This window comes from Chiloscyllium plagiosum, chromosome 2, assembly GCF_004010195.1.
Source record: "Chiloscyllium plagiosum isolate BGI_BamShark_2017 chromosome 2, ASM401019v2, whole genome shotgun sequence".
NCBI classification, from domain to species: Eukaryota; Metazoa; Chordata; class Chondrichthyes; order Orectolobiformes; family Hemiscylliidae; genus Chiloscyllium; species Chiloscyllium plagiosum.
In genome coordinates, this window is record NC_057711.1 from 3,994,410 (window position 1) to 4,007,839 (window position 13,430).

At 43.5% G+C, this 13,430-nt stretch overlaps 1 protein-coding gene across 1 annotated transcript in view; it reads right to left on the minus strand.

The window, feature by feature from the left end:
* The window catches only part of LOC122539512 (otogelin-like protein), a 248,549-nt gene that overhangs the window by 1,968 nt on the left and 233,151 nt on the right, over positions 1–13,430 (minus strand). Inside the window, exon 16 of the mRNA XM_043674458.1 lies at positions 12,897–12,976. Within this exon, the coding sequence (XP_043530393.1) occupies positions 12,897–12,976 (80 nt within the window). The remainder of the gene's footprint in view (positions 1–12,896; positions 12,977–13,430) is intronic.

A 13,430-nucleotide genomic window follows, 5' to 3' on the forward strand; every position in this document is an offset into this window, starting at 1 on the left:
GGTAAGGCTCACCACTTATGTCCATGCTGAATTCCTCTGCAGGAAGTGCACCCAATGCCAGCTCCTCAAAAACCATGTTGGGGATCTGGAGCTGGATGAACTTCGGATCATTTGGGAGGCAGAGGGGGTTATTGAGAGGAGTTACAGGGAAGTAGTCACACCTCAGGTACAAGAAAAAGGCAGATGGGTTACAGTCAGGAGACGGAAAGGGAACTGGCAGGCTGTGCAGGGATCCCCTGTGGACATTCCCCTCAAGAACAAGGATACTGTTTTGGATACTGTTGGGGAGGGGGGGGGAGACAACTTATCAGGAATAAGCAATGGGGTACAGGTCTCTGGCACAGCGTTTGTCCTTGTTGCTCAGAGTGAAGAGGGGAGATGAGCAGAGCATTAGTCATTGGGGACTGTTAGGGGGTTCTGTGGGAATGAGAGAGACTCACGGTGGGTGTGTTGCTTCCCAGGTGCCAGGGTTTGTGATGTCTCTGATCATGTTTTTGGGATCCTTGAGGGGGAGGGGGAGCAGCCCCAATTCGGGGTCCACATAGGCAATAGTGACGTAGGTAGGAAAAGGGATGGGGATTTAAGGCAGAAATTCAGGGAAAGAGGGTGGAAGCTTAGAACTAGAACAAACAGAATTGTTATCTCTGGTTTGTTACCCATGCCATGTGCTAGCAAGGCGAGGAATAGGGAAAAAGAGGAGTTGAACACATGGCTACAGGGATGGTGCAGGAGAGAGGGTTTTGGAATCCTGGCTAATTGGGGCTCAATCTGGGGTAAGTGAGGCCTCTACAAATAGGATGGTCTACACCTGAAATACAGGGGTACTAATATCGTGGAGAGGAATTTTGCTAATGCTCTTCAGGAGGGTTTAACCTAATTCTGCAGGGAGATGGGAACTGAAATTGTAGATCGAGTAGACAGAAGGTTGAGAGTACTGAGGGCAAAAATGAGGTTTCAGGGTCGCAAGAGTTCACCAGCAAACAGGAAGATGGTGTCTACTTCAATGCCAGGAGCATCCAGAATAACGTGGGTGAACTTACAGCATGGGTTTCAATGTTGTGGCTATTTCGGAGACATGGATAGAGCAGGGACAGGATTGGTTGTTGCAGTTCTGGGATTTAGATACTTCAGTAAGAATGGGAAAGGTGGTTAAAGGGAGGATATATGGCATTGTTAGTCAAAGACAGTATTACGGTGGCAGAAAGGACATTTGATGACTCATCTCCTGAAGTAGCATGGGCTGAGATTAGAAAAAGGAAAGGAGAGGTCACCTTGATGGGAGTTTTCTGTAGACCTTCGAATAGTTCCAAAGATATAGAGGAAAGGATGGCAAAGATAATTCTGGATAGGAGTGAGAGTAACAGGATAGTTGTTACGGGAGCTTTAACTTTCCAAATATTGACTGGGAATACTATGGTTCAAGTGCCTTAGATGGGTGAGTTCTGGTCCATTGTGTGCAGGATGGTTTCCTGACACAGTATGTAGACAGGCCAACAAGGGGCGAGACTACATTGGATTTGGTACTGGGTAATGAACCTAGCCAGGTGTTAGATTTGGAGGTAGTGAGCACTCTGGTGATGTGACCACAATTCAGTTGAGTTTGCTTTAGCAATGCAAAGGGATAGGTATATCACGCAGGACAAGAGGTATTGCTGGGGGAGAGGCTACTATGATGCAATTAGGCAGGATTCAGGATGCATAGGATGGAGAAGGAAACTGGAGGGATGGGCATAATTGAAGGGTGAATCTTACTCAAGGAACAGTAACTGCGCGTTCTTGCTAAGTATGCACCTATCAGACAGGGAGGAAGTGGTTGAGCGAAGGAGCTGTGGTTGACTAAAGAAGTTGAATCTCTTGTCCAGAGGAAGAAGGCTGATGTTAGGATGAGATGTGAAGGCTCAGTTAGGGCGCTTGAGAGTTACAAGTTAGCCAGGAAAGACCGAATGAGAGAGCTAAGAAGAGCCAGGAGGGACAGAAGAAGTCATTGGCAGATAGGATCAAGGAAAACCCTGAAATTTTCTATAGGTATATCAGGAATAAAAGAATGACTAGAGTAAGATTAGGGCCAATCAAAGATAGTAGTGGGAAGTTGTCCACAGAGTCCGAGGAGATGAGGAAGTGCTAAATGAATATTTTTCATCAGTATTCACTCTGGAAAAAGACAATTTGTTGAGGAGAATACTGAAATACAGGCTACCAGACTAGACGGGATTGAGGTTCACAAGGTTTCCAGTGTTAGCAATTCTGGAAAATGTGAAAATAGATAAGTTCCCTGGACGTGATGGGATTTGTCCTAGGATTCTCTGGGAAGCCAGGGAGGAGAAAGCAGTGCCTTTGGATTTGATCTTTATGTCGCCATTGTCTACAGGAAAGTGTGAGAAGATTGGAGGATAGCAAATGTTGTCCCCTTGTTCAAGAAGGGGAGTAGAGACAACCTTGGTAATTATAGACCAGTGAGCCTTAATTCAGTTGTGGGTAAAGTGTTGGAAAGGTTTTCAGAAATAGGATTTATTATCATCGAGAAAGGAATAAGTTGGTTAGGGATAGTCAACTTAGTTTTGCGAAGGGTAGGTTGTGCCTCATAAACTTTATTGAGTTCTTTGAGATGGTGACCAAAAAGGTGGATGAGGGTAAAGTGGTTGATGTGGTATATATGGATTTTGCTTGATAAGGTTCCTCATGGTAAGCTATTGCACAAAATACGTAGGCATGGGACCGAGAGTGATTTAATGGTTTGGATCAGAAATTGGCTCACTGAAAGAAGAGGTGGTGGTTGATGGGAAATGTTCATCCTGGAGTTCAGGATGTACCACAAGGATCTGTTTTGAGGCCCCTGCTGTTTGTCATTTTCATAAGTGACTTAGATGAGGGCGTAGAAGGATGGGTTAGTATATTTGTGGATGATACTAAGGTCGGTAGGCTTTGGATAGTGCTGAAGGATTTTACAGAGGGACATAAATAAGCTGCAGAGCTGGGCTGAGAGGTGGCAAATGGAGTTTAATGCGGAAAAGCATGAGGTAATTCACTTTGGAAGGAGCAACAGGAATGCAGAGTACTGGGCTAATGATAAGATTTTTGGTACTTAGATCCTTGAAAGTTGCCACCCAGGGTGATCGGGTTGTTAAGAAGACACATGGTGTGTTCACTTTTATTGATACAAGGATTGAGGTTCGAAGCCATTAGATCACGCCGCAGCTGTACAAACTCTGGTGCGGCCGCACTTGGAGTATTGCATTCTGGTCACTGCATTATAGAAAGGATGTGGAAGCTTTGGAAAGGGTATGGAGGAGATTTACTGGAATGTTGCCTGGTATGGAGGGAAGGTCTTATGAGGAAAGGCTGAGGGACTTGAGGCTGTTTTCGTTAGAGAGTAGAAGGTTGAGAGGTGACTTAATTGAGACATATAGGATAATCAGAGGGTTTGATCGGGTCGACAGTGACAGCCTTTTTTCTCAGATGGTGATGGCTAGCATGAGGGACATAGCTTTAAATTGAGGGGTGATAGATATAGGACAGATGTCAGAGGTAGTTTCTTTACTCAGAGAGTAGTAAGAGCTTGGAACGCACTGCCTGCAATAGTAGTGGACTTGTCAACTTTAAGAGCATTTAAATATATGGATGAAAATGGAATAATGTAGCACAGATGGGCTTCAGATTGGTTCCACAGGTTGGCGCAACATGGAGGGCTGAAGGGCCTGTTCTGCACTGTAATGTTTGATGTTCTATATCATTTAATTTGAGGCAATTCAGAAAAAGTTCACTCGGATGATCCTAGTGGGAGAATTAGTGACAAGCATTAGCAACAAGAGTCAAGAAAGGTTTCAAATTCCCTTGTTTTTCAATGAACCTGGTAAGATCGCGATGGGGAAATACTAAAAATGCTGCTTTGTGGAAAACTGAAACCTTATGATGCGGGTCTGAAGGATTGGCCCCGGTACGCCAAAAGGATAATATACATTTTTCAGGCAAATGCGATAGAAGGGGATCACCAACAAAAAGTCATTCCCCTGACTTCTTGTATGGCTCCAGCTTTCAGTATCATAAAGTGTTTAACCAACCTGACAACCCCAATGTCAAAATCCTTTGATGAACTGATCGATATGGTGATCCCAAACTATTGGTTATATTGCAGCATTACAAATTTAGCATGGCAAATAGACTCAGTTACTGAATTCTTGATAAGATTGTGGAAATTGGCAAATTATTGTGAGTACAGTTCAGCACTTTGAAATATTAAGGGTTCATTTAGTTTGTGGAATTAATAACATGGCAACTCAAACGAAGCTACTGACTTAACCAGATCTGGATCTCAAAAAGCTATGGTACTGGCCCTTTCCCGAGAAAATGTGGAAAAATGGACTCATGAACTACAGGAGTCTACACATGGTACTGTCCTCAAACTTGGGTGGCCTCATATTGCAGAGCTAAATCACCAGCAGATATTACTCAAGGCCCCTATTAGTTGCCAAGGAAAAGTGATTGGAGTTGGAGGCAAGGTTCCAGAACTGGATGGGAAGTTTCTCAACAGTACAGTGAGGGGCAAGAGCATCCATGCTGCACTTGTGGTCATAGAATTCACTGCAGACAAGGTTACTAAAACAGGCAAAGCCACCTCAAGATTGGGCTTTCCAAATAAATGAGACTAAGGATAAGGAACTGATACTGTTAAATTGTATCACTTCTCCCAAAGTGACCCCTATTAAGATAAAACCTGAGGTAAATGACCACCCCAAGACTCAGAGGTAGACTCAGGCGCCACTGTATCTATTGTTGGGAATAAATCCTTTCCTAAACTCTGATGGGCCATCTTGCCTTTAAGCCTGTGAGACACCAAGACTAGATTGGCTACATGCACTGTAACCCTAGTTCCACATAGAATTCCTGCAGTGCAGGTAGATGCCATTCAGTCCATTGAGTCTACACTGACCCTGTGAAGAACATCCTATCCAGACCCACCCCATCCCCATAACTCTGCATTGTCGATAGCTAATCTACCTGCATTGACTGTGGGAGGAAACCTAAACTGGAGAACAGGCGGAAATTCATGCAGACATGGGGAGACCCTGAAACCTCCACACACACACTTGCACAAGGCTGGAATCAAATCTGGGTCTGTGGCACTGTGAGGCTGCAATGCTAACCACTGAGCCACTGTGCTGCTTGGCATAGGCAACAGAAATGGTAACAGACAATGCAACTTTCCTGATGGGCTCCACCATGGTGATGCAAGGGCTGACTCTCAACCTTTGGAAAGGGAAAGCCTTTCAATGCAACAGATCGTTAAAATGGGCACTGGTGATCTATCTGAAATCATTGGGAAGTATCTTGAAGTGGTCCAAGAGGGCCTCAGGAAGATAAAAGATGCGAGAGCCAAGATCTATCTAGACCCAGAGACAGCATGGCAGTTCCCCTTTGCCTTACATAAGTTCCAGAGTAGAGGCTGAATTGGAACTTGGAACTTGTTGAACTTGGAACTTACAGCCAATAAAATTTGCTGAATGGGGTATGTCAACTGTCCCAGTTGACAACTCAGTTCATCTCTGTGGGGATTATGAGTTGATCAACAATAGAGTTTCCCGCTTAGACAGATGCATTGTGCCATGCACAGAAGACTTGCATGAAAGGCTAGTTAGGGGTCACATATTGTCTAAATTAATATGAGCGATGCCTATCTCCAGCTTAAGCTTGAGGAATGATCCAGGAATGATGTCACTATGAAAACATAAAAAGACTATGAGTACACTGGCACCCCTTTGGGGTATCTTCACCTTATGCCATCGTTCAAAGAGTAATGGAAATCATCCTTCAAGGGATCAACCAGAGTAGATGATCCATCTGGGTGACTTCTTAATCTCAGAAGCTATTGTAAAGTGGAGAGTGTGAAGGAGGTCTTACAGATATTTATCTGGGGCAGGCATCTGGCTAAAAGGGGAAAAATGTGTGTTGCAGGTAAATGAGGTAGTGTAACTGTATCTTGGGTACAGAGTTGACAAGGGATGTGATGGCCTAATGCTATTATCTTTGGTCTATTAATCCAGAGACACAAGTAATGACCTGGGGACCCGGGTTTGGATAAAAATCTAGGATTAAGAGTCAGAGGATTATTGTGAATCCATTGTTGATTGGCAGGAAAACTTCATCTGGATTACTTATGTCCTTTAGGGAAGGAAGCTGCCATCCTTATGTGGTCTGGCATATACTTCACTCCAGACCCACAGCAATGTGGTTGGCTCTTTACTGCCACCAGGCAAATTAGGGGATGAGAAATAAATGCTGGCCTGGCCAGTGAATGAATAAAAGAAAGGACAGATTATACCCTGTCAAAGAGAAGGTGAAAGTCATGAAAAGAGGCTGTGACTCCATGGAAAACAACAGAATCAAAGCTTTTTCTAGGTCTCAAAAATTACTGAGGAGTGAGATGATCCATGTAAGGAACATCAGAGATGACTCTTGAAGCTTTCTCGGAGTTGATTAATCCATAGAATCCCAGAGTGTGGAAACAGGCCCCAACAAGTCCACAGCAACCCTTCGAAGAGTATCCTATTCAAACCTATTCCCCTACCCAATTACTGTCCATTTACCCCTGACTAATGCACCTAACCTACACATCCCTGAACACTATGGACAATTTAGTATGGCCAATTCACCTGACCTACACATCTTTGGTCTGTGGGAGGTAACAGGAGCATCCAGAGGAAACCCACGCAGACACGGGGAGAATGTGCAAACTCCACACAGACAATCACCAGAGGCTGGAACCCGGGTCCCTGGTGCTGTGAGGCAGCAGTGCCAACCACTGAGCCATCATGCTGCCCCTTAAGAAAAATACAGGAGCTGTATTGCATATGGTCAAAACTGGGGAGAAGATCATCAAAAAAGAAAGAAAACACGTCAACCACCACTGCAGGAACTCTTCATAGAACTGAGTGTTTCAATGGATATGCCACCAAGGACCAGCCCTCTGCAGTAGGTCTTTGACTGTCTTGATGGAAAAGATATTTGCCTACTTACTGTACACTCCCAACCAGACACGGAAAGCAACAGGAATGAGGCCATGGGCAAAGCAACGTTAAGAGGTCCCATTATCACAGGGATGAGGGTGAGCCCTTGTACTCAGAGGGGGAAGAATGGAAGCAGCCTGAATGGGTGTGGTCAACCTCCCACCCATAGAACTATGGATTTTTGGTTTAGCTTTCAGCAGTTCCTGTTTGGGTCTTGAAGAGATGGGAGCTATCTTTTGTCACTCTCTCGGTATAGTCAAAAGCTGGGGGTTCTCTGCCTACTAAAGGAGTTGCATGTGAGACAATCTATGTTCTGAATTTGCTTTTTGTCAACAGTGTTCTTATGGGCTGTTACCATCTCGGACCAGTTAATTAGTAATAGTTACTGTATTTATCATTCTGTTAAGTTTTCCAATTGAGTTAAGTTATTCCAATGCCTTCTTTCTTTTGCTGTATTTTAAGTACAGCAGATAAATAAAGTATGTTTTGCTTTATGTTCAGTAGTTTGACCAAGCAAATTTAGAATGCACTTTACCTTTAAGATTTACCTTTAAAATAAGAAAATGTTAAGAGTCTAGATATCTCCTGAATAGTTTGAAGGAGTTTGGTCTGGTCCATATCAGTAGTCAGATGGGCAGATCAGTGACAGATGGAATTTAACCATGTTAAGTATGAAGTAATGCACTTTGGAAGAAGGAACAAAATCAAGACATCCTCATTGAATGGCAGGACAGGAGGAAGCTCAGAGGAGATGTTTATCTTGCGAATCTCCTCTGAACATGCTCCAGGGCCAGTACATTCTTCCTGAGATGTGGGGCCCAAAACTGTGCTCCATACTCCAAATGTGGCTTAACCAGAGCCTTATAGGGCCTCAGAAGTACATCCCTGCTTTTATATTCAAGTCCCCTTGAATGAAGTGCCATTGTTGTATTTGCTTTTCTAACTACTGACTGTTCATGCAGGTTTACCTTCAGAGAATCCTGGATTTGAACTCCAAAGTCTCTTTGCACTTCAGACTTCTTAATTTTCTCCCCATTTAGAAAATCGCCGATGACCTCACACTTTCCCACATCATACTCCATCTGCCAGTTCTTTGCCCACTTACCTAACCGATCTAAATTCTTCTGCAGCCTCCCCGCCTCCTCAATGTTACCTGTCCCTCTATCTATCTTTGTATCATCTGCAAACTTAGCCAGAATGCCCTTCATTTAGATCGTTAACGTATAAATTGAAAAGTTGTGGTTCCAAAATTGAGCCTTACAGAACACCATTTGTCACCGGCTGCCATCCTGAGGAGGATCCTTTTATCCCCACTCTCTGCTTTCTACCAGACAGCCAAGCTTCTATCCATGCTAACACTTTGCCTCTAATACCATGGGCTCTTATCTTGCTCAGAAGCCTCCTGTGCAGCACCTTGTCAAAGGCCTTCTTGAAGTCCAGGTCAATACCATCCATTAGCTCTCCTTGGTCTAACCTGCTCATTACTTCATCAAAGAATTCCAGCAGATTTGTCAGGCATGACCTCTCCTTGATAAAACCATGCTGACTTTGCCCTATTTTACCATAAAATTCCAAGAGACAGAGGATAATGGTGGAAAGATGCTTTATTGGAATGGATGGCTGTGACTAGTGGCATTCTACAGGGATCTGTGCTGGGACCTCTACTGTTTGTGCTCTACATAAATGATTTGGAGGAAAATGTAGCTGGTCTAAGTAGTAAGTCTATGGAAGATACAAAGATCGGTAGATTTGCAGATATTGTTGGAGGATACAGCAAGCACTGTTGGAGGCATGGGCAGAAAAATGGTAGATGGATTTAATCTGGAAAAATGTGAGGTAACATGCAGGTGGAAATTATACAGTGAATGGCAGAACCCTTTGGAGTATTGGTATGCAGAGGGATCTGGGTATGCAGGTCCATAGATCACTGAAAGCGTCAGCACAGGTAGATAAGGTAGTAAAAAAGGCTTATAGCATGCTTGCCTTCATTGGAAGGGGTACTGAGTGTAAGGATATGTAAAGTTATGCTATAGCTTTGGAAAACTTTAGTTAGACTATACTTAGAATATTGCATACAGTTCTGGTCACCACACTACCAGAAGGGTGTGGCTACTTTGGAGAGGGTACAGAAGAAAAGGTTTACCAGGATGTTTCCTGGTATGGGGGATTTTAGTTATGAATAAAGGCTGGATTGACTGGGTTTATTTTCACCGGAATGCAGAAGGTTGAGGAGTGACCTGATAGAAGTTTGTAAGATTGTGAATGGCATGGATACAGTGAAAAGTATGAAGCTTTTTGCCAGAGTGGAGGGGTCAGTTACTAGGGGACACAAGTTCAAGATGCAAGGAGGAAGGTTTAAAAGAGATGTGTGAGAAAAGTTATGTATGCAGAGAGTGCTGAGTGCCTGAAACATGTTGCCAGAGGAGGTGGCGGAAGCAGACACAATAGCAGCATTCAAGAAGCACTTGGACGAATTCATGAATAGGAAGGGAATAAAGGGATACGGATCCTGTAATTGAAGACAGTTTTAGTATGGAAGGGCAAAATATGGCTGTGCAGGCTCGGAGGGCTGATAGGCTTGTTCATGTGTTGTTTTGTTCTTTGTTCCATTACAAAGTGTATGGACAGACTGAATAGAAAGCAGCTGTCACCACTCGTTACAGCATCAATCACATGGGAACATAATTCTAAGATGAAACACTAAAGGTTTAGATGAATTTAAAGAAAAGCAGTTTCACCCAGAGGATGGTGGGAATCTGGAATGCATTGCCTGAGGAGATAGTAGAGGCATATAACCTCACAAACTTTAACAGTACTTGGATGAGCTTTTAAAATGTCATAATAATATAAGGCTATGTGCCAACTGCTTGAAAGTGGGATTGTAGCTAGATCAGCACAGACTTAATGGGCTAAAGGGCCTCTTCTGTGCTGTATGATTCTATGATTTAGATTCGTGAACCATGGATGACAGGAGAAATTGTACGACTAACCAAGAGGAAAAGGGAAGCGTACATAAGGTCCAGGCAGCTAAGAACAGAACGGGTCCTGGAGGAATATCAAAAGAGTAGGACAAGTCTTAAATAAGGAATCAAGCGGGCTAAAAGGGATCATGAAATAGCTTTAGCAAGTAGAATTAAGGAAAATCCCAAAGCATTTTATTCTTAAACAAGAAGCAAGCAGGCAACAAGAGAAAGGATTGGTCCACTAAAAGATAATGAAGGAAGGCTGTGTGCCGAACCTGAGAGAATGGGTGAGATTCTGAATGATTACTTTGCATCAGTGTTCACTGAGGAGAGGAACATGGTGAATCTTTAGATGAGAGATAGAAGTTTGATTAGTCTGGATCACATTGACATAAGTAGGGAAGATGTGTTGGGTATGCTAGAGGTTATTAAGGTGGACAAATCCCCAGGACCGGATGGAATCTATCCCAGGTTGCTGAGGGAGGCGAGAGAGGAAATAGCTGGGGCCCTGACAGATAGCTTTGTGGCATTCTTAAATACAGGTGAGGTGCCGGAGGACTGGAGGGTTGTTCATGTTGTCCTCCTGTACAAGAAAGGTAGTAGGGATATTCCGGATAACTACAGACCAGTGAGCCTGATGTCGGTGGTGGGGAAGTTGCTGGAGAGGGTACTGAGAGATAGGATCTATTTATATTTAGAAAAGAATGAGCTTATTAGTGATAGGCAACATGGTTTTGTGCGGGGGAGACCGTGCCTTACCAACTTAATAGAGTTCTTCAAGGAAGTGACCAAGTTGTTAGATGAAGGAAGGGCTGTTGATGTCATATACATGGACTTTCGTAAGGCGTTTGATAAGGTTCCCCATGGTAGACTAATGGAGAAAGTGAAGTCACATGGTGTGCAGGGCGTTCTAGCTAGGTGGATAAAGAACTGGTTGAGCAACAGGAGACAGTGACTAGTAGTTGAAGGGAGTTTCTCGAAATGGAGAAAGGTGACCAGTGGTGTTCCACAGGGGTCAGTATTGGTGCCACTGCTGTTTGTGATATACATAAATGATCTGTTCACCGAGCTGGAAGTTTTTGTTGCAAACGTTTCGTCCCCTGGCTAGGCGACATCATCAGTGCTTGGGAGCTTCTTTGCAACGTTTGCAACAAAAACTTCCAGCTCGGGGAACAGAACCACAACAACAAGCACCCGAGCAACAAATCTTCGCACAAACTTTGAATAAATGATCTAGAAGAGGGCACTGTTGGTATGATCAGCAAGTTTGCAGATGACACAAAGATTGGTGGAGTAGCAGAAAGCATACTGTCAGAGAATACAGGAGGATATAGATAGACTGGAGAGCTGGGTGGAAAAGTGGCAGATGGTTTTCAAATTGTACAAGACATTGGTTCGGCTGCATTTAGAATACTGTGTACAGTTCTGATTGCCACATTACCAAAAGGATGTGGGCGCTTTGGAGAGGGTGCAGAGAAGGTTTACGAGGATGTTGCCCGGTATGGAAGGTGGTAGCTATGAAGAGAGGTTGAGTAGGTTAGGTTTATTTTCACTAGAAAAAAGGAAATTGAGGGGGGCCCTGACTGAGGTTTACAAAATCATGAAGGGTATAGACAGGGTGGATAGAGACAAGCTATTTCCCAGGGTGAGGGATTCAATAATGAGAGGTCATGCTTTCAAGGTGAAAGGTTTAAGGGGGATGCACGCGGCAAGTACTTCACACAGAGGGTGGTGGGCATTTGGAACACGTTGCCAGCAGAGGTGGTAGAGGCAGGCACGGTAGATTCATTTAAGATGCATCTGGACAGATGCATGAGTAGGTGGGGAGCAGAGGGATACAAATGCTTAAGAATTGACCGACAGGTTTAGACAGTAGATTTGGATCGGCTCAGGCTTGAAGGGCCGAAGGGCCTGTTCCTGGGCTGTACATTTTCTTTGTTCTTTGTTCTCCTTTGCTGGGCTCTGCATTCTTCCTCCAGCCATTTGCTGGACACCCTGTCACTGCACTAATCACCTGTTACTCTGGTCTACCTCCAGTCACTCATCAGGCACTGCATTCCTCTCCTCAGGCACTGACTGGACACCTCACCCCTCCCCCATCAACTCCCTGGGCAACACGCTCCTCCCACAGTCAATCACAGAGCATCTCTTTCTTGCTGGGTCACTTCCAGGCTATGGCTATCGGGCGTGTCACATTGCAGCTTTGCCTCAGTCACAGTTTAGCTTTACACTTTCTTGCCCTTTTTGCTCCTCCAATCATAAATTCTGTCTCTTTTAAACATGGATGACTTAGACCTGAGACATTGTCCCTTTGATTAAATTCTCCCAGTTCATAATAAAACTATGTTTGCAACTCAAATTATCTAACAGACTATGAATAATTTGAGTTCACTGAGGTCAATCGCATGAGGAATCTGACAGATATAAACATAGTGTCATGGAAATCTACAGCACAGAAAAAAGGTCCTTTGCCTTCTTAATCTGTGCCGGCCAAGATCAACAACCTATTTTAATACCATCTTCAAACATTTGCTCCATAGCCTTGAATGCATTGACATTTCAAATGTCCATCTAAATACTTCTTAAATTTTAGGAAGGTCTCTGCCTCTGCCAGAGTTCTGATGATGGGTCATTTGATCCAAAATATTAACTCTGCATTCTATCCACAGATGCTGCCAGACTTGTAGCATTTCTCCAGAAATTTCTGTTTTTCTTTTAGATCTCCTACATCAGTTGTTCTTGGTTTTATTATTTTGACCCTTGCAATAGTCAATTGCAGTCAATTGCGATTGAAATCAAGCACAATCCAGGTAACTCTACAAAGATAATTTTCACCATCCTCTGAAGGACACTGGAATATAAGCTTATTAGCCATAGCTATCATTACATTTTTAAAAAGTTACTTTAGCAGCATAGAGTTTTGAGAATTTACATTCATCCAAACGGACACATCTGTATGTTGTTTCATCAAGCACTTTGTCTTCTGCACAATGTGGGAAGCAACCTTCAATCCTGCGGAAAAAAAACAGAAAAATATTATCACATTCAACAAGATGGGTAAAAGCTTTCAGGGCATAATGTAGTGATTACATTAATTGGAAACAGATCCTTTTGAAAACTCAATTCTGTCTTCCTCAGAAAAGCATTATGTAACTATGAAGCATTTAGACTGAAGAAGAATTATATGATTATAGAAACATAGAACAAAGAAGGAGATTAATTTTTCATTTTGGAAGGGGGAACAAATAACACGTATTTAACTGAAGAAAAATTGCAGCGAAATCGACGTTTTGGGCAAAAGCCCTTCATCAGGAATAAAGGCAGAGAGCCTGAAGCGTGGAGAGATAAGCTAGAGGAGGGTGGGGGTGGGGAGAAAGTAGCATAGAGTACAATAGGTGAGTGGGGGAGGAGATGAAGCTGATAGGTCAGGGAGGAGAGGGTGGAGTGGATAGGTGGAAAAGGAGCT